The sequence below is a fragment of the Phaeodactylum tricornutum genome, chromosome 1 (genome assembly GCF_000150955.2).
Source record: "Phaeodactylum tricornutum CCAP 1055/1 chromosome 1, whole genome shotgun sequence".
NCBI lineage: Eukaryota > Bacillariophyta > Bacillariophyceae > Surirellales > Neidiaceae > Phaeodactylum > Phaeodactylum tricornutum.
This window is the reverse complement of record NC_011669.1, coordinates 945698-969371: the sequence shown is the minus strand read 5'-3', so window position 1 is coordinate 969371 and position 23674 is coordinate 945698. Positions and strand designations below refer to the sequence as shown.

The 23674-nt window shown below is 47.6% G+C and overlaps 11 protein-coding genes across 11 annotated transcripts; 4 read left to right on the top strand and 7 right to left on the bottom strand.

The window, feature by feature from the left end:
• Window positions 1–188: 188 nt before the first annotated feature.
• Window positions 189–2367, bottom strand: PHATRDRAFT_42752 (predicted protein). Its single transcript, XM_002176662.1, has 4 exons — window positions 1528–2367; window positions 1237–1412; window positions 1150–1173; window positions 189–997 (listed from the first exon to the last, which is right to left on the bottom strand). Exons 1-4 carry the CDS (start codon window positions 2290–2292, stop codon window positions 472–474), a joined length of 1491 nt encoding a protein of 496 aa, XP_002176698.1. The 5' UTR covers window positions 2293–2367; the 3' UTR covers window positions 189–471.
• A 730-nt stretch (window positions 2368–3097) lies between these two features.
• PHATRDRAFT_42751 (predicted protein) lies at window positions 3098–5462 on the bottom strand. The gene is made up of 4 exons (XM_002176661.1): window positions 4289–5462; window positions 4041–4197; window positions 3930–3962; window positions 3098–3888 (listed from the first exon to the last, which is right to left on the bottom strand). The coding sequence occupies exons 1-4, from the start codon at window positions 5183–5185 to the stop codon at window positions 3257–3259; spliced, it is 1719 nt and encodes a 572-aa protein (XP_002176697.1). The 5' UTR covers window positions 5186–5462; the 3' UTR covers window positions 3098–3256.
• Window positions 5463–5658: 196 nt separating this feature from the next.
• PHATRDRAFT_42750 (predicted protein) lies at window positions 5659–7690 on the top strand (the record flags this gene model as incomplete). The annotated part of the gene is made up of 2 exons (XM_002177161.1): window positions 5659–5979; window positions 6047–7690. 2 exons carry the CDS (start codon window positions 5659–5661, stop codon window positions 7688–7690), a joined length of 1965 nt encoding a protein of 654 aa, XP_002177197.1.
• On the bottom strand, window positions 7685–10775 carry PHATRDRAFT_42749 (predicted protein). The gene has a single exon (XM_002176660.1). It carries the CDS (start codon window positions 10757–10759, stop codon window positions 7751–7753), a length of 3009 nt encoding a protein of 1002 aa, XP_002176696.1. The 5' UTR covers window positions 10760–10775; the 3' UTR covers window positions 7685–7750.
• A 611-nt stretch (window positions 10776–11386) lies between these two features.
• PHATRDRAFT_9266 (predicted protein) lies at window positions 11387–12061 on the bottom strand (the record flags this gene model as incomplete). Its single annotated transcript, XM_002176659.1, has 1 exon — window positions 11387–12061. The coding sequence occupies one exon, from the start codon at window positions 12059–12061 to the stop codon at window positions 11387–11389; it is 675 nt and encodes a 224-aa protein (XP_002176695.1).
• A 935-nt stretch (window positions 12062–12996) lies between these two features.
• Tpt1 (triose phosphate/phosphate translocator) lies at window positions 12997–15561 on the bottom strand. The gene is made up of 3 exons (XM_002176658.1): window positions 15374–15561; window positions 13272–15019; window positions 12997–13137 (listed from the first exon to the last, which is right to left on the bottom strand). Exons 1-2 carry the CDS (start codon window positions 15536–15538, stop codon window positions 14027–14029), a joined length of 1158 nt encoding a protein of 385 aa, XP_002176694.1. The 5' UTR covers window positions 15539–15561; the 3' UTR covers window positions 12997–13137; window positions 13272–14026.
• A 302-nt stretch (window positions 15562–15863) lies between these two features.
• Window positions 15864–16592, top strand: PHATRDRAFT_42746 (predicted protein). Its single transcript, XM_002177160.1, has 2 exons — window positions 15864–15923; window positions 16093–16592. Exons 1-2 carry the CDS (start codon window positions 15882–15884, stop codon window positions 16363–16365), a joined length of 315 nt encoding a protein of 104 aa, XP_002177196.1. The 5' UTR covers window positions 15864–15881; the 3' UTR covers window positions 16366–16592.
• A 353-nt stretch (window positions 16593–16945) lies between these two features.
• PHATRDRAFT_8917 (predicted protein) lies at window positions 16946–18700 on the bottom strand (the record flags this gene model as incomplete). Its single annotated transcript, XM_002176657.1, has 2 exons — window positions 16946–17580; window positions 17620–18700. Coding segments are annotated over 2 exons (1716 nt in total), but the record flags the coding sequence as incomplete, so codon positions are not given.
• Window positions 18701–19019: 319 nt separating this feature from the next.
• Window positions 19020–19948, top strand: PHATRDRAFT_42744 (predicted protein; the record flags this gene model as incomplete). The annotated part of the gene is made up of 1 exon (XM_002177159.1): window positions 19020–19948. One exon carries the CDS (start codon window positions 19020–19022, stop codon window positions 19923–19925), a length of 906 nt encoding a protein of 301 aa, XP_002177195.1. The 3' UTR covers window positions 19926–19948.
• Window positions 19949–20101: 153 nt separating this feature from the next.
• Window positions 20102–22294, bottom strand: PHATRDRAFT_42743 (predicted protein; the record flags this gene model as incomplete). The annotated part of the gene is made up of 3 exons (XM_002176656.1): window positions 21699–22294; window positions 20623–21629; window positions 20102–20556 (listed from the first exon to the last, which is right to left on the bottom strand). The coding sequence occupies exons 1-3, from the start codon at window positions 22244–22246 to the stop codon at window positions 20102–20104; spliced, it is 2010 nt and encodes a 669-aa protein (XP_002176692.1). The 5' UTR covers window positions 22247–22294.
• A 355-nt stretch (window positions 22295–22649) lies between these two features.
• On the top strand, window positions 22650–23648 carry PHATRDRAFT_42742 (predicted protein). The gene is made up of 4 exons (XM_002177158.1): window positions 22650–22827; window positions 22947–22963; window positions 23118–23142; window positions 23230–23648. Exons 1-3 carry the CDS (start codon window positions 22656–22658, stop codon window positions 23118–23120), a joined length of 192 nt encoding a protein of 63 aa, XP_002177194.1. The 5' UTR covers window positions 22650–22655; the 3' UTR covers window positions 23121–23142; window positions 23230–23648.
• The last annotated feature ends 26 nt before the right edge of the window (window positions 23649–23674 follow it).

The window sequence follows — 23674 nt, the reverse complement described above, 5'->3', positions numbered from 1 at the left end:
AGCGGAGTATGCGGCGAAGGACAGACCATAAGCGTCGGAACAAACTGTTTTTATAAGAATTATCGTCACCTACCGAGTACTCTCTACAAGTCTATCTGTTGTGAAGTGAGCTCAAAGAATTTAAGCGTATTTCGAAGTACTCTCGCTTACATTAATGTCAGTTGATATTTACCTATTCGTAAGCAATAACTCGAAGGACACAAACAACCACAAAACGCTTCGCGAAGGTTTGATGGATAAATAGAAAAAGGGCATGAACTGTAAGAGTTCAACGCTCGGGACCTTCAAAGGCGGTCTTGTACTCGACGGAGTAGCCTGGTCCGCCGAAAAATGTCAAACGTCAAAATGATTTAAAAAAAAGAGATTCACACCATTCACCCTAATTTTCCCCTTATAGCCGTGCTGGCAGTCGATATCCAGTAGGTGTCGGACAATTTCTTCTGGACAATCACGTCCGTGTCCTCTTTGATCTCATGTGGCTTCGCTTGCCTCTTCAGCAGCCTTGTTAATCAGGTCTGGTCCAACGGGCGCCTCTTCTTCGCTTGCGTCCTCCCAAAACTTGTTTGTCTCCTTTAATTTATCAACAATCGAGGAGCCGAGCATCTTGAAAGGGCTTGTAACAGCTTCCGCGAACTTCCCCACGAACCCGGCCAGTAAAATAAAGCCAAACAAGAACAACAGTGGCAAAGTAGCTAAGTCCGATACTCTCAGACCCTCAGGCTGGAAAAAGAAATCGCCGAGCCCAACTGTTGTCGTAGAAATATACGCCAGCCAATATGAGTCCATGAGGCTTACGAGCTCGTCAACCCTTTCGTTTTGCCATCTTTGAAAGTATACAGCAATGAAAAACAGCCACATATAGTACAATGATGCCCAAATAAAAGACGCTTTCCATGGTGTGGTCAACCATCGAAGCCGAAATCTTATCAGCGCATGGTCAGAAATGGCATTCGCAATGTATCCCGCAGAACCGAGAATACCACCAAAGCAAAGGATGCTAAGAAATCCAAGAGTAAAAACCATTGACTTTCCTCCCGCAGTGACTGGTGCCTGATTGCCATACCCAATAGTGGCTTGGTAATAGGCAAAGATGAGCGAATTTGTGAGCACAGCGGAATGCATGACGAGTAAGACTCGGAATTTACTCACCCATCACCGTAAACCAGAACCACACTGCATATCAGCCAAAGAGCCAACAAATTGTGTCAACTGAAACCATAAAAAGACATCGCTTACATTATACGCTCTGTAATTTTCTTACCGGCGGCAGGAATATTCACGTGACAAGCCAGCTCGCCAGATGCACCGTGAATAGACTTTCCAAAAGCATTAACACGAGCTTGAAGTACTTCGCTGAGCGGACTATTGTTTAAGGTCAAGTTTTGCTCTATCAAATAAATGTTGAACAATCTCTGTTGATCGGCATTCCAAGCCTTCCAAAAAATCCGAGACTAAACATACTTGCACCTTTGTGTGAGATAGTCAATTTTAGACATCTGGCCTGTGGATCCACAGGAAATGTCTTACCTGACTTTCAGAACCGTCAGAATTCTGATTATCAGACGCAAAGGTATCAGAGATGGACAAAGGATTCAAACCTGATTGTGAAACGTTGAGAAAGGCTTCAGTAAGGGCGTCGTTACATCGATTCCAGTTAAAGGTCAAGGCGTCGAAAGCTCCAATAGAATCCGTGGCAAGAGATTGAAACAAAGCTTGGATTCTGGGCAGGATTTGCTCACTGCATTGTTCAAGAAAGCTTAAAGTCTCAGATGCGTTGACAATTGACTTTTCAGGGAAAAGTGGCATTGCTGAGGGAGACAGAAACATCGTCTCAATCTCCAGTGCCTTCATCAATCTAATTTCGGATGATTGATTTTCCACCACAATAACGCTTATTTGTTCGGTCAAATAATCTGATGCTTCGGTTTCCAAAAAAACTCTGAAACAAAGAGTTGGCGAATGCGTTGCGATTTTTGAAATAAGCGATGAAAGTACTCGTGCACGCGCAAACGATGCTAATTGATCATTATTTGCTGCGATCTCTGGACCTGCTTCTGACGTCGATAGACCATATCCAAAAGCTCCTGAGAGCCCAATAAGGAGCCAAAGTGGTAATATGATCCCAAAAATTATACCATGCGAGCGAGGCCAGTGGTCAGAAAGTCGCTCAATGCAACCGCATCCGACACGTCTTAGCCAGCGGTTAACCTGCGACTGATCTGGGCGACTAGTAGTGTCCCCCTCGTCAAGAGGAATGGACTGTTGCGTTCCGCGGACCGTCAAGGCTGTCATCTTTTGTGCCAGTGCCGTTGCCAGCCCGGGGTAAAAGCCCTTCCCTGTCCCCGGGAGTAGAGCGATCCTTTATCGACTCTCAGTCGCTCAAAGAAGCAAAACATTGATTGATACTATTCCTGTGAAATTGGGTTGGCGAATAGACAACCCTGAATAAAAAGAAACCCTGCAGTACCACATCATTGTTACTGTTAGTACAATGTATACAAAAATTACCCTCAACAAAGTTAAAATCATTTGGATATAAATCTCACTACTGTTCTCCTCTATGCTCAATTGTAGTGCTGTACTAGTATTGGCAGGTCGCACTCTCTGTTAGTCAACTAGCTAGATGCAAGCCTATTCTTCGTATGTCCTTCCCCATTGTGCCCGTTGTGCCCATTTTGCCGCAAGCGTCTTTCGCTTTACGTAAAACTTTAGGAGAGCCAGTACTTAACGCAAGGTTGAGCGAGCGGGAATGAAAATTGCACTATCTGGGGAAATAGAAAGGTTTCTTAAATATCTTTGCCTTATTCGGTCATCGTCATGCTATTCTTTGAGGATACCTAACATAAATTCATCGGACCACAATCGTGTTGGCGCTATGCGATCTAACAGAAAGAAGAAAGAGATACTTGATTGTTCAACTGTAAAATTGCAAATGCTGTAAACAAAATACATGAACAACCACAGCATATGAAAATCCAGCTAAATAAAAAGACTAGATATTGAGATACTTCCCGCGAAAATTAAATACTTGAAAAAGAGTTTACTGAAAAAAATAGTGTAATTTCCACCTGTGCTCATCCCGAAAGTGGATTTTCTCAAAATCTCTTGTAAGCCACACATGGGAAACCTTAAAATCGCTGCTAGGCAATGATAGACTGGAAAGGAATGAAAAGAATCCACACTGTGACAGAACATCTGATGAGGCAATATGAAAAGCGCCAATACTTTAACTTGACCAATTTCTTACGAAATATGTCTATACACCAATGCTTTCCTGCGGATCCTTCCTTTCATTGTCTGCATCAGGATCCATTCCTGGCGCGATCAAAACAGTGGGAAGTCCATTTGTCGATTCCAACCGTGATAGAAGAGACTGTATCAGCGTCTTCTTGTTTTCCTTCGCAAGTGCAAATAGCACCATCTCGGCGAATTTTCGAAGAAAAGCAGCAAAGAAAACAAATCCGATTAAAAACAAGGGGGGAAAGACAATCAAATCATCTCCGCGAATCACTTCGGGCTCCAAAAAAACGTCACCTAATCCAACTGTTGTCGTACTGATAAAAGCAAACCAGTAGCCTTCGTTGAACGGAAATGCTTCTCCCAATCGACCCACTTTCCACTGCTGCGTCACAAATGCAATCACAAGCATCCACGCATAGTATAGAGAACCCCAGATGAGGCAAGAGACGGAAGGCCACGAGAGAACCTGCAGTCGGATTCTTTTGACACTATCGTCTAAAATAGCCGAAACTACAGCACCAGCTTGACTTAGAACTGCTCCAAACAAAATCACACTCATGAACCCGAGTGTGAAGATCATCGTTCTACCACCGTCAGTGACTGGAGCGTGATTCCCATAACCTAAGAAGATGGAGTTTTGAGCTCTTCCTATGGAGCTAGCCAAGCAAGGCGTCATTGAAGAAACTTACCAATTGTTGTCATCACTGTGAACCAGAACCATGCTGATGATTATTTGGAGCACGATTCAGGAGTTCAGTTTTATAGTCGAAAACAATACGCGATCCCAGCCGCTCACTTACTTGCTGAGACCCCGTTCAGTTCACACCCTACGGCCCCCGATGCTTGTGCAATGGAATAATCAAACGCGGCTAATCTAAGCGCCCCCGCTGAACCACGGTAATGCGGATCTTTCAAAGATTCTCTCAATGTTTCATGGTATATGCGCTGCCGATCCAACTTAGGGGACGTACGCGATGTAGTAGCACGTGAGAACTCATGACGGATTTGATGGACGGGATGAAACATCACTGCTCCAGAAACAACGTACCTCCCATACCCTTTGAAAATGCTGTACTTGAGCCGCGGGACGAATTTCTTCGATGCTTTGACCAGTAGCCCAAATGTCGGATTGACCGGTCCCCCCCAGACCATCCGCACCCGGATAGCATCGTACCCAATTAAAACTTAAGTCTCCACTAACCCGCTTAGATGCATTAGCTGCACGTTCCGCCAAAAAGCTCGTGATCGGTTTTGCATCGTTGCCACAAGCTTCCATGTAGGTATAAAGCTCCTCCGTATCGATCGACAAAAGACTGCGGTTCACCAACTGTTCCACCTTCAAATCCTCAGATTCATCGAGAGCACCGTCTACTAGACGATCGAACAACGCGGGACCCAGCTCTAAAATGGAATGGTTGTCGAAATACAATTTGATACACAGTTGGGGTAATAGTCCAGTAAAGTTGCTCACGATGGTCACCAGAGTTTCAGCTTCCGTATGGGCCGCCAAAAGATGATCGTTGGCTTCGATTTCGGGTGGGCCTTCCAGTTTGGATAGGAAAAACCCAAAAAGTAGCGCCACGGCAACTAAAGTGAAAAGTGGAACGACAACTCCGAATACAAAAGCCGAGGTTCGAGGCCAGGCTTCGATAACGCGACTGTATCCATGGCAGCCGTACCATCCTCGACAGAATATAAGATAGCAGCGGCTCCCGACGTTATCTTTGTCCTTTATCTTCATGATCGGTAGCTGATCCTCCTGTTCAATCGAGCAGCCCTCCACGCTGGTGTCGTCTACAGACGGGCGAAACGAGGAATGGTCTGATTCATTGGTGCTCGTCGTACCAGACAACTGTATGGAAATTTCGTGGGTGTCTAGAATATCCGACTCTGCGCTGCTGTCGGCGTTTCCAGAAACAATCCGGATTTCCTGCTCGAGCTTCATCCTAGTAGATCAGTGGAAAAACAATCAACCCCCTCTTGTCGTAACCTCAAAGTCAGTTAGGCGACGTTATCGTGGGTTTCCGTTCACCACGATTCAGGGATCTAACCAAGCCCCGCAACCAATCTAACCTCCGCAATGCTGACACTTCTCTTGAAGCTACAGTACACAATGGAGGACAACGGATAGGATCGACGGATTCTCTTTCGATCATTAGATATTCTTTCAGTAGAGAGTAAATTGATGAAACCGATGAGAAAGGTGGCTGTTTGTTGAATCGATGTCGGGATAGTGAGGATGCCTGTGACTGTGAGTGGCCCTTCAACTGTGAATTATCGTCACAATACTGACTGTGAAAGTATAAATGACAGAACCCCAATCACCGTCCTCATTTCACAGAAGGTTTATGATTGAACGCAAATGTCGCTCCTCAAAAACGGCATACTCACAGTCAGTCATACGACCCCGTGAAATCGATGATTTCCGGGTATTTCGTTTTTCGCGCCGGCGCGCCCAACCCGCTCAGCATTGCGCGTCATTTTTGGATCGAGGGCGCCCACTTCTCGCTTGGCCGGGACGACGGTACCGTACGGCACGGCACGGCTTCCATTGACTGCAAACGTTTCTCTCTGGACTGCTGTTTGACCATGGTACGCATGATAGTAACCCAACCCGTTGTAACTCCCGTTCATTCCCGGGAAGATTCCGCTGCGGAAGAAAGTCATGAATGTCTTCGTAAGCTTCAGGAAGGATCTGATTTGTCTGCGAGCGACTGGGAAGAAATAGGTCGAGAAAAGGTAAGGTGCGGACGTGAATTGGTCGTTCGGCCCTGAATGGTTTTGAGACTGACAGTGTCCTTCCTAGAATCAAATTCCTGTATACTCAAAGAATTTACCCAGCCAGATCAAAGGTGGCTCGCTCGTCCGAGTCCGTGGAATGGTTCAGGACATGTTCGAAGCGGAGTACTTCAGCACGTCACTGATCCCTTCCCATTCCCTGAATGGAAATTCTCTGGCGGAACGAACGCCGCTCTTTCTCAGCCCGGTGCCCTTTACGACACCCTGGTACCAGGAAGAACTCAATGATGGAGCAAGTTCGGAAGAAAATCAGGATATGCACCGAAGCAAGCGCCTTCGTCTCGAAGAAACTGGGGAAGAGGATCAATCATCGGAATGTAACAATCAAAACCGCTGGTGGTGTTCCGAGTATATGAAAAGCGACCCACATCAGACTCCTGTCCTAGCAAAGTTCTATTATGACCAGTACGGTGCTCAATCTCCCAAAATTCTCCTCAATGAGCTCGTGGAAGCGGTTGGTGTATTGGAATGGGAGGAAGACGTGACTTCCTCTTCAGGCACCAACAACACCACACCCGTGACATTAGACGATACAATGGGTGCCGGGGCGCACACACTTTGGGCTGACGAGGGGATTGACACGGTGATAGCTACGACCATCCCTACGGATATACCTCGTTTACATGTTCTGTGGTACCAGACATTTACCTTGGATCAATCATTATACGAGTCGGGTCACGAAGACTTCACGAAGGATTCTTTCGGCGGGGAAGACTGCCATCAGGCTCCGAATCTCCTGTCACAAGCATTATCCGTATCCGAGCTCAGCGCCAATCTCCTCTGGATGACGCTTTTGTCTCAGGCCGAGCGACATGTTGTTTCCGAAGAGTCATCCGACCCGCACTGGACACCCGTGTCGACTCCAGACAATACTACATTGGGCTGTCTATCCACACAATTCGTGCTGCCGGATACCAGCGATTGCCGTCAGCTCGCGCAAGTCATGGAACATGTTTTATCGCAAGTACTTCCTGCCGTGTATGTTGTCACCATTACCCAGGAAGCTTTGACTCTTTTGCGGCCCCCTGCCAAACGAAACGGACGCATTGAACCCACGCCGATGCAGCTGCCGCGGGGGGCAACGCTTGTCTTGAACGCGTCCGAGCTAGAGGAGGGCCATCTTTTGGCGTCCCAGATAGAAACACTCCAATCGTTCCAAAGTATTGCACTCAATCACAGTGTACCATACGAGTTTGATGGGGGCGTCCACATTGCGTTTGAAGCCGACGTGAGAGTCTTGGTGTTGTGCACAGCCAAAACCGCCAAGATCGTGCCGTGTCACGAGCAAGTCAAGTGTGACTTCAACGCGCATCGGTACCACCCTGGAACAATTTTACAAACTGCGCACAAACTACGTCAGGTTTTGGCTAGTACACGTAACCTTGGTATCAGCCATCGTTGCAACCCCAACAATATCGCACTTTCCAACTCTCTACTAGATCGAGCCCAAAAGGATTTCATTCAGCGTCGGCTTGAATGTCGACAGCAGAAACGATCAGAACTCTACACTGAACAAGACTTTCACAGGTGGTTAACTCTGACACGCTTACAGGCCCGGAGCCGCAAGTCCGCCACAGCTAACATTTCAGATTGGGAACGAGCTCTGGCCTTGGACGATGCCCGGAATGATGAAATTCAATTATTTCAATGAACACAAGACGAACTAGTTTAAATAAACCAATAAGCACCAGGAGGGATGAGACATTTACATCTAATGTCCTCGCCGACGCATAACATCCGGTCCCATAGTCAAAAGCTTTTCAGCCACTCGAATGTCTCCATCCATATTTGAGCCTCCAGAGCTTGCTCTTTGTTGGTAAGCATCGCAGCTCGCCATAACTGTCATCCAAGCATCGTCTTCTGTCTCCTCTACGGAGCCATCTGGCTTCACCAACAACCGAACGTAAGCTTCTGGCTTCATACGTCTCGTATGGTATGGGGATGACAAAAACGAAGGCGCGTACGAGTACAAATAGTGAAAGATAGTTGACGGACGTACATCCTTCATCCACGGTTCGCGCAACAAGCTTTTGGCGACATCCACGGCTTGTTTATCAGCGCTGTCCAACCCCGTCCAAAACAGCATTTGGCGAACGGCACGGAGTTCCAAGTACGGCTTGCCGTTTCCAATAAAATGCAAAGAAACAGAATTTCCGCTCTTCAACATGAGCTGTTCCAGTGCAAGCTCAAGGTCGGCCAAGTCCTGCGTAATATGCAGACGAGCCGATTCACCCAAAGGTCGAAGCAGAGTAAAATTTGACACAAAATTATAGATCGAAAACATTGCCACAGATGTCGCCACAGCCGACCCATATTCTGGAGGCAACTTCGAAAGAATTTCTTTCGAAATGATTTCGTAAATGCCGTTCAAGTGTTTCTGCACAAAGGCAGGGGAGTCTTCGTCGATACCCACATTGCTACCAAGATAGACACCTTGATGCATTTTTGCCATGGTGTCACCAATTCGCTTATTGATTGCTCGTCCTAAAGGTGAGGTCACAGAATTTTTAACCATTTTCTCAATCTCCTTGAGAGCCGGTTGCAGTGCGACTTGGCAGACGCTCGCTGCTTCTTCTTGTTGCAATGAAATGGACGGACGGTATGGTGCCAAAAACACTGTATCAGGCGCGATACGCAAGTAATTTGCCACAGTGAAAAGAATCACTGTCACCTTTCGATCATGCTTCAGCGATTCCGTCATTGACCAATCACTATTCAGATATCCTGATTCTCCAATACCACTCAACGCATTCTTTGCTCGGAGGCAGAGCTCTGAAATCATAGACACGACACAGTTGGCTATCATAGTAACACTGCTTAGATCACCGCCGCCTTCTTTCGGGTCAGCCAACGAAATTTCCTGACGGATGTTTTCGTCAAAGCGTTGAATATCGTACTTGCTGGGCAACATACTGAGCCCGGAAGCAATGGCGACACCGTCGTCGTCAAGAGCAACGTTTTCTGGGAACATGAATTGAAGTGGAGAACATAGCCTGTCCGTACAGGCTTCAATAAATGCTTGTTGTAATGGATAAAGCCCATGGCGTCCCTTCTTATCTCCCTGTAAAGTATTCCACTCCATCGATTGATATATTTGAGACATCGTAGCAGAGCCTGTCCCACCTGAGGCCGAAAAACGTTGCGAAGGGTGTTTCGCCGATGCGCTGCGTTGAGTAGTATGGGTCCAGGAATCAGGTGTGGTGGCAGATTGCGGATTCTCCTCTACATCGAACTGGCCCGTTGTCCAGTCCAGAAATGTGTCATCTAAGAGAGCAGATCCTCCGAGAATACCTGGGGTTGCAGCAGTTCCAAGGTCCTCCAATGCTGAATTGCCTGCATTCAAATTATCCTGCAAAGTGCTCAACATGTCGTTCGAAACGCTACGCACAGACGGATACAGGCTTGCGACGTCCGAGCGATGTTTTCCATTGTCCTGTTGCAAAATATCTTCCAAAATAATTCCCAGGGATTTGCAAAAGCGCCCCCAAAATAGACCAAACAAAGAAAAGTCTTTTCCGAGAGACGAATCTCTGAAGGCGGCTGGAATTGATGCGGCGGCCACGACGTCCACAAAAAATTGGCGCTGTATTGGATCGCTTTTGCGCATAAGCACTCGCTGTAAATTTCGCACCTGTGTTGACACGTCGTAGATACCATTCGCCCATTGAGATGCAGCTTCTGCCCGCATTTGCTTGAGCTTCTTTTCCACGGACCGGCTATCTTTGGCTGTCTTTTTGGCCTGTTCTGTCAAATTCATTAGGGTCAATGCGTTCCATAAATCTCGAGATGTAGATTCTGCTTTACCGTGCGCGTTTTCCACTACTTTCCAAACGGCCCCCGGTAATTCTCCTAAATGGTAATACACTTGAAGAGTACCGCCCAGCTGATGAATAGCATTTTTTTGATGATACTGATCCTGCAACAGCATAGCGGCTGATTGGCGTACATCAGTTGCAGTGCGTTCGACCTCGGGGCGTATCTTTTGTATGGCTTCAATCGAGGCTTGTAGTTCAGAGCGCTTCAGCAAATCCTCGACTACCGAGACGCTGGCGGCGGCACGAGTCAGGTCACGTAAGTCCTCCAGATCGTAATTTTGCAACTTGCTATTTTCGAACTGAAGTCTCAGTATCATTTTTAGCGTATTGCTCAGTGACAGAACCCGTTCAAGACGAGTACACGCAGTCTCCATACGTTTCAAGCCCCGTGACAATGATCCCTCCACTCGTCGAGCTACATTCTCCAGAACTTCGGATTGCCGTTCCAGGCGATCAGCTTTGTCTCTAACCGCTGATAGCGTCGTGCTGGATGGCTTATCTTCTTTAAGGCCCTCTTTAGGAAGATGATATCCATGCAATCTGAGTAGATGGCCTGCAACGGCCTCAGGGCTGGTGCGACTGAGTTTCACGGCAAGGCTCTCGACCAAAGCTAGTTTCCGCTCGACATCCTGCAACGCTCCATCAGCACGTTGTTTCGTATTGACAGTATTGCTATCATCTCCGTCTGCTAAAAGTGCCGCCGCGTACGGAAAGGCCACCTTGTCAGGCTGAGTACCCGATTCGGTCAAACCATGGATCACCAGGAGACGATCTTCACGCAACAACAAGTTCAGTGACGCGGCTGCTGCCGCCGTCTGGTCCGCCTTTTGGGAAGGCAAACTATTGGCACTTAGCGAAGCAGATGAGTTCGAAGCTCGGTTGCTTGATGAACGACTAGAATCCATTTCTAAATACAATGGAAAGGACACAAACTCGGTTGTACCGTACCTATTGACATCATGGTCGCAATGACCGTATTCCAAACTGCAGTGTAGCGGTCGACGAACGAATTCCGGGTATCTAAGCGTCTGTCCGGATGTAGTTTGGCGTTTGTTGTGTCGTCTACGACGCATTCACGAAAACGCTCCGATATATTGCTCTAAAGCGAGCTTCGTCCTTTGTGATTTTCTTTTAATATCCACGTGGTGCTCTGTTCATTGGCACTACGATATTCGGACTATGATTCCATTCATCGTTGTCCTGTCGCTTGACCGATGATTCCGCTGCGGCGGAAACCATCTAATGCATGGCCATGGCGAAGTCTAACAAAGCACACAAGAGGACTAGTAGTACAGCTTGCAAAGTGCTTTAGAATAAAATAAAGTGAGCACATCATCCGATGTGCACAAGACTAGACTAAAGTGATGACCCTAGCATCTCATCCTGAGATGTCCTCTAAGGTCATTTGTCCTCAACCTTACTTCCCCATATCCGGGTCAGTATGGCTCTATCAAATCAATTTTGTCGCGACAAAGATATAAAATTTAGGATTGTATCCAAGTTATCTAATTTGTGTACTTTGTCAAAAAACTTTATCCAAGAATCTCAACAATGGTCCTGGCCACCTCAGCAGAGCTCTGCGGATTCTGCCCAGTGATCAAGTTGCCATCTACACACACCTTAGAAGACCAATTCTCGCCTTTTTCGTATTCGCATCCTTGTTCTTTCAGCTTACTTTCCAACAAGTACGGAACCACCTCCGTCAGTTCGACTGCTTCTTCTTCGGAATTAGAGAATCCCGTCACTTTTCGCCCCTTGACGAGAGGCGTTCCGTCGAGCTGGTGGCAATCAGCAAGCGCAATCACCCCGTGACACACCGAAGCAACCGTTTTATTCGCTGCATATATCGCTTGAACTGCTTTGGTGACGCTGGGATTGTTGATAAAATCAACACAAGCTCCGTGCCCCCCAGCGAGATAGATACAGTCGACGGTAGACATGTCAATACTGCCCAATTCAACCGAGTGACTCAGCGCCCCTACTGCCTCCGCATCGTGCAGGAACTTCTTCGAATCGTCTGTGAAAAAATCGTCAGAGACGGAAACTTGGTCAATCGGTACGGGCCCCGCACTTGGGGACGCAAGGACAACTTCGTAGCCCTTGTCTTTGAAGATGTAATAAGGTGCGGCGCATTCTTCCAGCCACAGACCGGTCTTGTGGCCGTTGAGATCGGGAGCTGCAGTGACTAGAATGACAACTTTCGGCATGTTTAATCTCAGTGTTTTCAGGTTATGCAAGCGATACCACCAACAGCTTGCTTAATAATTTATGACCTTTGGCAAGAAAGGATTCTTAAGGTCCATTGCAGCGCTTTCGATATTCGGAGAATTGCAGCGAAGAGCATCCATTGAACTACTTTACTGTAGAATCGGAGAACTTCTTCGTAAGTCCAAGAAATTTTCGATGAGAACACTGGTCATTCCTTAGACGATGCGTGAATGTATCTTGCCCTTTGCTGACAGAACGTACGGGAGGCTTTACGTGGATAGGGAACTGCAACAATGATCGATTCTGGCTTTCGTAGAGAGGATCGTCTCAGATCAAAGGCATGTTTACAGGATGGTGCAAATCCTCTACAATGTTTATTTCCATTCCATAGGATCCTGGGACTATGTCGGGCTATTGTAGAAAGAACACATGAGATTTATTTTTAATCTGAAGACATAAACCCTTACAGCTATCCCCTTTCTAGCAGTTTCCGTTGCAGCTTTCATTATACTGCCATGGGAATAGACGCTTGCGCGTAAAAGACTCATTCACTCAGAACTGTAGAAGCCGATTAGTGTTGCTGCCTGTGAGACTTGTTGCGCTATTCCGTGCTAGCTAGATTTGAAAGCATGGTAGTACCCATGGATAAAATATTACCGGCAGAAATGTGCTAATGCAAGTTCAAGGGGCTCCAAGTGTAACGTTCCGCTCTAGGTACCGCGGTATGCCTCTCCGATTATTTTTAAAAATATAAATAGGATTGTTGGTTTGTCCGGCGTTTATACACAGTTGACTGTCAGAGAAAATAGCAAACCACTGCCTGTTTGTGCATCAACCGTTAAAGGCGTTCCGGGCTGTGAGAGGTTTTGGCTGTGAAGAGCTTGCTTTGCGTATCCCATCTTTTCCGAAGGAGAGCGGTCACATGACCAAAACGACCATGACCATGACGAAGTTGGCCTTATACTTAGCGCTTTCGATCCCTCTGGTAGCAGGGGAGGTCGTCCAGCTCCATCAGAATAATTTTCACGAGATCACGACCGGAAAGTCGGTTTTTATCAAGTTCTTTGCGCCATGGGTACGTCCAAAACGAAACAATAACGTGCTGTGCATCGTAGAATGCTTTTCGAGAGAATTAATCCGGTGGCATCGGCTTTACGACCCAGTCGTAAAAAAATTATTCACACGCTGTCTTTATTTGCCACGGTTTAGTGTGGCCACTGTAAAGCTATGGCGGAGGATTGGGAAGAATTGGCTGAGATTTGGAAGGATCATGAGGTGGGCCTAGTTGCCGAAGTCGACTGCACGGTGGAGGAACAACTGTGCGAGGAATTAGAAGTGACGGGATTTCCAACCCTCATGTACGGTGACGCCATGTCACTTGAACTCTACGAAGGACCACGGGACTTGGAAACGCTCAAGGCGTTTGCAGAGGAGAACATTGCAAAGCCGATCTGCAGTGTCCGCAATTTGGATTCCTGTGGTGATGAAGTTCAGAAAGTCATCGCCGACTTGCAGACCAAATCTCGTGAAGAATTGGAAGAAGCCGCGGCTGCAGTTGACGCCAAACTCGAAGCCTCCCAGGCGGAATTTGACGAGGGGCTCGAGGAAATCAACGACCAGTACGAAAAGATGGTTGAATCCTACAACGAGAAGGTGGATGAAATTCATGAAAAGTCGAACTACAAATGGGTCAAGCAGATCCTTTCTTCATTTGAGGACGAAGAAGGTGCCGAAGACGAATTGTAAACGGTCATATCTACTCTTACATCAAGCTCGAGGCCACTAAATCATTGTTCAGCATTTTGTTCTAAGTTTTACTTGTCATCAACTTTAAGCTTTCCAAATGAGACAGACTGTTACAGCTACTTTCTACGTTAACTCTTCTCGGCCAGCACTTGGTATCCTCACTAATACTTTATGGCTTTTCCTTATGTAATAAGATCGGCATCCAAAAGATGCGCACCTTACTTCTTGGGCTTGACAAGATTGTCAATAATAGAGTACAGGAAAACTCCTCCAATACCGATAGAGCATCCAATCAACTTTATAGGAGAGAGAGATTCTCCGAGCACAAGGGCAACACCAACGATGACAATTACGCGCTTGGCAGTGTTGGCAACGGACTGAGTCACAGCACCAGTCTTCTTGAGAGTCATAGTGGCACACTCGTTGTATCCATAGAACCAGAGACCAGAGGCGACCAAGTTCATCCAAATAGCAGGGGTGGTCTTTGCGAGCTGAACGAATTCTCCGAAGCGCGATCCTTCTCTGAGAAACAAAACAGGTAGACTGAGGATGAATCCCAACACAGTTGTGATGGCGAACTGGTTTCCGACAGTTCCGATGCGATCCTTGAGTCCGGGAGTTTCCATGAGTTTCTTGTTTTCGTTGCCACGAACAGCTGCGAACATGTTGGCGATGCAGGCGGCAATAAGGGCCGACCAAGCAAAGTCGAGTTCCTTAACGGAAGCCAAGATCACGCCTCCAATAACAATGGGCAAACAGAGCCATTTAGCCGTCGAGACCTTCTTGCCGTAAACGAATTGGGAGAGAACAGCAGCAAAAGCCGGCTCAGAAGCCTTAACAATCTGAGCGAACGAAACAGCTCCCATGCCCATAGCGAACACGGAAGCAGAGTGGGCACCCATGAAGCAGAGGGCGACCGGTAGCATCTTGACTATGTCATCCATAGATATTTTAGGTCTGGAGCGAGCATCGGGTGCCAACCAGAGGAAGAGGGCATAGATGCTTCCAACACCCAACTGGAGGCTCGAGATGGTCATCGGGAAACCTACTTTTCCTCCGGCCGCATTTAGAGCAAGCTTGTTGGTGATGTTGTAATAGTAGTTTCCGAGGTACCACAGACCAAAGTAGAGCAAAAGGCCAATGTCGACGGGCGATTTGGTTGCCCCACCGCGAGGGGCATCCTCATTGGCAACAGCACTCTTCAGAGGTTGCTGGAAATAAAAAAATGCGGCAGGATGAGACATCATACAGAGAAAATGACACGGTGTCAAGCAAGCGAAATTCCAGATTCCATTTGAAAAGATATTATTTTGGTTGGTCGTATCTTAGCCAGTAGGAATTCTACGAGGGTTCGGATGAAGATCAACATTGATCGGTGGAAGTCCTCCAACCTGCCCGATTGTGTACTTTCAACCCATACCGAAAGTACCTTCTACTAATCTTTTTGAACAGTGGTTGCTAACAGAAGCTAGCTTTCAAACGTATTCAGAAGTGTCCAGAGAGGGGGGATCATGTAGATAATTTTTACAAGATCCGCATTCACAGTCGACAGCGGCAGCACGTACCATGTTGGAGCCAAGACGGTTGCCTTGAACATCGATTGCCTGCACCATCGGCTTGCTTCCGGCGTCGAATCCGACCTTCTTCATGACGCTAGTAGTTTGGCCATTTAACCCAAACGCAGATGCGCAGCAGATAAAAGCGAGAGTTAGCGTGGTAGCGACCTTCATGGTGAGGAGGGACTGCGGCGTTGGCTTTTTTGTGTGTGTATAGGTGTGTCAACAGTTTTGAGCGTGGAGCTGTGACGTCAAAGATCGGGAAATCTGTGCGGCTGCCGCCTGGACTATCGGCATGGTTCAATTTGCTGCGTAAAAGTGACGTGTTTTCCGTGTTTGAGATTTTGTAAGCTAACCTTTTCGAAATTGAAACCTATACCAGTCTTTATGTTTCTCTTTCGCTACGTGACATCTGAACGACCTCGTTCGGATATGGATCGTTTCTGCTTGCACATCAGCTTGCACTCTTCTCATTTCCACTTTTTTGTTCACATCAATACCACTTTCCAATTCCACCATGGCACTTTCCTTGATCAACTACTTCTTTCTCGAGATTCCGGTACGTTGGACCCTGAACCTCCATCTATGGAACGAGACGATGTGCTCCTGTGATAGGCCTTTTCGCCTACGACCATATAAATAAATACCGGAACACCGTCTTCCTTACTATTACAGCTCCTGTTTCTCATACTCTCCCCCGTGTTGGTGGCTCTGTCCGATTTGTACAGGAAGCGAGAATTCCGTTTATGCTCATCGATGCCGCCGTTTTGTATGGTCTGAACTCCTACGACAAGAAATTACAAGCCAAAAAGGTGGAGAACGCGCGGGCTGCCGAGATTGAGCATGAAATCGACAAGAAGGCCTCGCGTGCCCAAAAGGTGGCAACTCGAGAGCAGCGCAAGGTACAGGACAAATTGACGAAGCAAAAGACAGCAGGCCAGTCAAGCTTCGCGCCAAGACAAACTATACAGCAACCTGATAATAACAAGAAATCGCGCTAACTCGAACGGACTAGGTTTCTGAACCTGGAGTTTCTTCAAACCGACAGCGAACTTTTCCACTATTTACAGTAAGTTCACAAGCAGAACACTATCAACTCTAACTACTGCCTTTGCCAATACGAGCAACAAACTTCGAAATACATACGGAATACAACAAAAACGTCAGCAAGTGAGATGACACTACAGGAGTTAGCTAGACATAATTGATATACAACTATTACATTTGTAGTTCGGCTTTTGCCCCGGGCTTGGCTGAAATGCCCTTCTCGAAAAGTACTTTGCATTTGCCCGCCTTTCCAAAAGACCCAACAATGCTGCCCTCTTCGTTCGTGCTTGGAATGCGTACCTTGGTTCCCGCACGGTCTTTTATGTTGATTTCTGGGGCAAAAAATCCGGCAATGATTGCCATGCTATGCTTTCCATTCTCCAGAGGATCGCCTTTCAATGAAACGACCTCGCCATGGCGCTTAATGCCAGTTGGTAGCTTGCCTTTTTTCTTTTCCATTTCAATCCTGGCGCCTGTCCGAGCAACCGGAAGCACAATATCTGTTTGGTGCATAGCCTTGGTGGGATCGTGGGCAAAACGTTTGAAGCGGAGGATCAACGGCTCACCTTCTTTCGCTTCTGTACCGGCAGGAAAGAAGACTCGGTACTTGCCGGACGTTCCGAACGAGGATTTGATCTCACCAATCTCATTCCGTTCCGTCTGCACTTTCATACCAAAAAAAGCTTTCATGTTGGTTTCTTTCTTAAACAGATCAGATCCAAAGACTTCGTAACGAACAAGTTTGTCATCATCAGTTCGCTTATGGGGGTCACCGAGACGTGATATTGTGCCTCGGCGTTCTTTGGGAGTATATAGTCGCAATTTAGAAATGTCTTTCCCTGGATCGACGCTTTGCATGAGACGACCGGAAAACGCTAGCCGGCAAGCACTGGCGGACCCCGTGGAATTATCCACCGTGTCCAAGCGCGATCCGATCACTAAGCTATCCATTGGACAATGTACGGGGATTTGGAAATCAAGAAGCGCCCAATGAAGTAGACTCTCCTGCCCATCCAGTGATTCAAGGAGATCATCTTGATGTATAAATTCTTCCTCAAAGCTAAACGTCATTCGAGGAAGACCTGCCATATCAGCGTCGCCACCTAACGAGGACGATCCAACATATCGCTTCGACGGCTTAGTATCGACTGGATTGACGACACTTAAGTCTGCAGGGTTCTGTTCTTTTCCAAGCAATTCTACAGCACCCCAAAAGGTCACCGTTGCCATGATAGTGGTATGCCCAACAGAGATATGAAACTTACTACCGCTGTGCAAAGTACCGACATAATACGGTACCTTGCGAACTAGCGCAATCGCACCTTTGAGCAACTGCACCGCCCCTGGCGTAGCCGCAATACCGCGCTCTAACAGCTTCGCGTCTAAGTTGCTAACACAAACACCTGCACGATCCCCTTGTTGAATCCGTTGTACCTGTCGTTTGAACATTTGTATGCTTTTGATCTTACGATCCAAACCCAGCGTTGGAAACTCGAGCACATCATTTACCGAAGCTGCACCATTAAGAACGGTTCCAGTTAGCACAGTTCCTCGTCCGCGAATAGAGAAACAGTGGTCCACGCTGAAGTAGAACGAGCCCTCGGGCGTCCGCTTCGGCGGCGGTAGTTTGTCTTGCAGGGTTTGTACCAAAGTCTCCATATTGTATGTTTCATTCCGAACTTCGAGTTTTGACATGTCTTCGCTTGCTGCGGCTACCTTTTCCCCTCCAACGCAGGCAGCTACACCAACAATAGGAGCATTCGCGAACCGAGTCGCTTTCAAACGATCTCGAATTTTGGCCGCGGCCTGTTCGAGTAGCTGGTCTCGTTCCGGCGGAGGAAACTGATCCGCTTTGTTTAGCGCCACAACAAGATACGGAGATGTCAATTCGGCCAAGACCAGGCACTCCGTTGTTTGCGCCTGCCACCCTTTCACCGCGTCAACTACTAGTAAGACCATATCAATGATTTGGGCGCCACCGATTATGGTTCGAATCAGACTGGCGTGGCCAGGACAATCGACCAAAGTGATTTGCAGATTTTTCTTATCCGGGTAGGAAGCTTGTAAATGCGAGGGCATGTCCAAAAAGAAACAAGAAAATCCCAAATCGAGCGTCATACCACGCTGACGTGATTGTTTCGACTTATCGAGCGCAGCAGTCGAGAGCAACGTCGACAGAGCTTTGACCAGCGACGTCTTGCCTGAGTCGACGTGCCCCAGCACACCCAAGTTGACGTTCAGAACCGTCTCCTGGTCAGGGAGACGATCATCCGGGCCCGTGGAAGGCATGACGCTGTTACAGGAATTGTACCACTTGTAAAATGATTTGTTAATTTCCCTGATCTTTTCCGGGCCATCGTGAATAGTCCCAGTAAACCTAACCCTATCCATCTTGGAAGCTCATTTCTTTGTTGACAAATGGTTTGACAGAGTGACCTACAGGAACCTAATGTAAGTTCTTCGCAAGTCACGGTCCTTGGGTTTGATGTGAGACCTCGATCATATCTTTTGGATTAACATTAAAGATAAGTTTGCAGCCGCCATGGCAACTGCGACCACCACGCACGAAAGGCCGAGCCAAACAGAAAGTCCTCAATCGGGGGCTAGTATGCGCATACTGTGTTTGCACGATGCCGGATCCACCGCGACGAAACTCAAGGATCAACTAGCCAAGCTCGGCCAACGTCTTTACGAAAGGCATGGCATCGATCTTGTATACGTCAACTCACCGCTGACAGTTGAATCAGATGCTGAGGACAAGGCTACTCGGAGAGTCTGGTGGGAGGAGATAGAAGAGATCCGTACCCACAACCAAAATGAGCCGCTTGACTCCTTTCCGACAGCCTCGAGAAAGCGTGAATTCCGCGGCTTGGACGCGTCTTTATTGCTTCTTCGGCAGGTATGGACCTCTTGTCCGATGCAAGGGGTTCTTGGCATTGGACAAGGTGCCGCGATGGCGTCAATACTGGCGTTGCTACCAAATTTACCGACGCCACCTCGTTTTTGCGTCTTTGTGGACGGTGCTCCCTTACTACCAGGAGAAGAACGTCTATCCGAGTCTAGGTTTCCCTGTCTGCATCTTATACACGATCTCTTGCATCGACAGCATCGAAGCGATCGGCTAGTAGTTCAGTTCGGTGGCCAAGTTCACCATTTCTCCACTCCGAGTGGACAGCTCGGCCAGGAAGAGCATAACGCGATTGGAAGGTTTTTGGTGTCTCAGAAAAGGGATGGACCGAACCAGTCTATTGTAGCCTTGCAAACGGCTCTTCATGTGGTGGAACAAGAGGCGGCTGACAAGATTGCCGCAGAAATCGCCCGGGACCCACCGGCTTCACTTATGGCAGTCATCCGACCCCAAACCGTCGCAGGCTGGAGCGGAAACAAGAGGAGGCAGCCTGATGAAGAAGGCGGTGGGGCTCCTTGCCCATCCGAGTTTTTGCTCAAAAGGGATAAACGCCCGGAGCAACCTGGCGCCAGCCGGCTTCATCCGAGCCAAGCTAATGGAACATAAAATTTATGAATTCTGTTTACAGTCCCAGCTAATTTCATATTGATTGTGAGCTAGCGATGATTTTCGATTCTTTCCATAAAAGTGTGCTCGAACAGTACTTGAAGATACGAGATTAGTGAAACTTACTTTATTACTTATATTTTATGCAAGTGACGAAATGCTAACAAAACGAAACCTCAAAGCTCTTTGATGGGACAATACTGACGGCAGTAGGAAGGAAGACTTTGTTCCAGTTTGCCTCTGTCCAACTGATCGCTTGTTACGTTGACGAAACCAATTGTACCGCCCGGGCAGTCGAGTTCTAGGTGTAAATAGGGCTCAGAAATAATTTCGGCCGTGATACGGCCGCAATCATCACAGTACCACCATTTATTACTTTGACTCTGCCACGGAGGAAAAGGGACACAGGAGAGCCAACTACAATTTGTACAGGGAGTTGTTACGCCATCGCCTCCCATCAAAATAATTGCAGTTACGCAAATAAAAACGACAGTAACGATAATTCCAAAAAAGCGCACGCAAAAGTTCTTGGCTCGAACCATCCAAGACTCCTCTAAGCCAAAAAAATCTTTGGACAGCCGTTCGATGGTAGAGAGCCCACAGAGAAAGCCATAGGCCATTCCTCCCAAATCTGCAAGGTGCATTCTTATTCGTGAGATGCGAGTATTTGATCAACCAGTCAACACGCGATACTTACGAGTAAAGTTGTCCACATAAGGCGTCAACCCAATGATTGAATTCAATGCTATATCGAAGAGCAACACGACAACGACCATAGTGTGCTGATGTTTTTTTCCGTTCTCATCGAGAAGCCCATCAAAGAGAAGCTTCCAGTTCATGATAATGTCGGCAAGGCAAGCCCCAATGAAACCAAAGATTCCTCCGCTGGCACCTACGGTAATGAATTCCGGGAGAAAAATTGCGGAAAGGATAATCCCTCCAATGGCGGAGCTGCTGAAGATGATCATGGCCGAGATCCACCCGTGGCTCATTTCGATAGCTCCACCGACAAACCATAAGGCTAGCATATTGATGAAATAGTGAACTAAACCCGCGTGGAGAATCGTGGAGGTTAACAAACGCCACCCTTCGCCGGCGTGTACAATCAAGTAGGAGTCTTTCGCACCCATTCGAATGAGCGTCGCAGCACTGGGCCCAATCATGGGATTCTCGTCCAAAGATTCCACAGTCCAATCATTCGCCGCAATAGACGCAATCATGTTGGCAGTGCAGACGAACAAAAGAACGTAGGTAAAGTAGGGTCGATTCTTTCCACCTTTTTTGCTCTCGTCAAAGTCCGCCCAGGAAAGGTAAGGTTCTCCATTGGCCCGTCTCCAAGCTGCATCTTCGGCCCACTGTACATCAATGCGAATTGCGGAAAGATGATCGTACAACCCGAGGATTCCCCAAGGCCTTTCGTCCCCGTACTTCTTGCGCCGCTTTTCCTGAGCGAAATGGAAATCTCTCATTCGCCTAGCCAGAGCCGGGGCCACAAAGTCCTGAGCTCTCCAATCCGCCGACAGCTTTCCGGCCAAAAGCCGCAACTGAGCGATTTCCTCTTCTCTATCTTCCATACTCAGATGAATCTCTTCAGGATCTAGATAGGTGCTCATCACACTTGGCGATTCGTCCACGAAATGAATTTCTTCGGTATCGTCACTAGATGGAGAGGTATCGCTCGCCTTCCTCTGTAACTGGTTCGATCTATTCATAATAGGAGAGCACCATGTGAATTTGACTATCCGGACGTCTTATCATAGTGATACCACTTACCGATTGGATGTGCTAGTCTGTTCTTTTACCATTTTTTTGCTTTCCGAATCGTTCTCCCACGGATCGAGGGAAAATCTAGAGGAAGCTCCGGCATCCGTTGTAAGACCAAGCGGAGTAAGATCGTACTGTCTTTCAAAGCTTGCTTTACATTTTATCTGAGTCATTGAAGTCGATGGTTGTTTCCGGCTCCTGCCAATCCGCTCTGATCTCGTGGAGTCAAGGGTCCGCGTTTGGGGCACCGACGAGGACAAGGAAAAAGCGGGATCGACATTCGACGAGACCGTGTAGACATCGGCATCATCGAGCGTAGTATCCATCGACAGAGGTTTCCTTCCCTGAGTCATTGAAGCCGATGGTTGTTTCCGGCTCCTACCAATCCGCTCTGATCTCGTGGAGTCAAGGGTCCGCGTTTGGGGCACCGACGAGGACAAGGAAAAAGCGGGATCGACATTCGACGAGACCGTGTAGACATCGGCATCGTCGAGCGTAGTATCCATCGACAGAGGCTTCGTTCCCGGACGGCTATGGGCTCCGTGGATTCTCTTCATGGTCGAAGATGCTTGTCCAAGGTATGGCGTCGATCGACTTTGGTTATTCTCTGAACCGAACGCACTTTTCTTTGGTTGTTTGGGGGTTGACCTGCTTGATACAGATTCGTTTGATGCGAATTAATTTGCTATAAAGAATGTGAAGTGGCCTGATTTTGAATTATGTCTCGACACGGACAGGAATTCAATCCCGTCCCTGATAAGTAGGCAGTCCTGGATTGACTGCGACATTCTATCCTATGCTGACCCAACGCTGACTGTGAGACACAAGCCGTCGGTTGATGTACTGACGTCGGCGAAGCTGCTAACTGTAAAAGAGAGGTAGGCAGGCAGTATCATCACGGCATCGGTGTTCTTTTGGGAGGTACGAATGCAGTAAAAAAGAAACACACACAAATCATCCAACACCATGAAGAGCCCTACGTTTTTTGGTCTTTTGCTCGTCGTACTCCTCGGAGCGGCCGTCGCGTTTATCCGTCCGGCCCAGCCTGTGCAGCTTGCGTCTACTCCATTCCTCGGAGAAACGGGCCTCGATAACCCCATGGTGGCCTCCGATCCGTCGATCCATCCCGCCCGCAAATGTACGTTCCAGTCGTACTAGGACACCGTAGAATTCTACGAAGGTGTCAGACTCGGATGCTCTACTCTCGTGCGATTCTGGTATTAATCTTACCCCGTCTCTCGATCCTTTTCTCGACAGGCGGTTTCTGCATGGGAGTAAGTTTTTATTTCGGCATACTTGCCAATTGAGGATCTTTGTTGTTGCGGAGTCAGTTGCCTTTGTTGGGAAATGTACCGTAAGAAAACTTCGTTCAACCTGCCAGATCTTTGCCTCACCTTTTTTCTACCAATTTTTTGCTGGCAATCGTAGTGATCCGGCCAGACGAATTGTCCAGGTACGTGTCACTCGGTCTTTTGGAATGTATCGTTGCAGGCAAACCTTTTTCTCACACTTTTGGTACTTCGTTACGTGACTGCAATAGTTTCGGGCTTGTAGAGCTTTTTTCTAATCGAATGCATAACTAGACGATGCCTGGGTAACGCTGCATAGGAGAGGTGTCGTGCGTTTCAATCATTCGCGTGACAGAGAGCAGCTGATCCTTGTGTGCCGTCTCGTGCTGGATAGAGGATCTGGGCAAGGTAATGGTGGAGGATCGAGTCAAACAGACCCCTAGGAGAGGACGGGGAAGTTCCTTTTCACGGAATGACGTCCTGTCGTTTGCAAGTAAAACGGCAAGGATTGAATACGCAAAAAAGGCACCTCGTTGCGAACCAAGAGTGACGTTTTACTCAGTGGAGGTAGCAGAATGAGCTAGAACACGATAGCAGGTAGATGAGTGGTTGCTTTAGGTCGACACCGCTTTGACAGTGAATAATCTAATCTAGCTCATAGTGTTGGGACACATTTCTTTATTCACGGTCAATAGA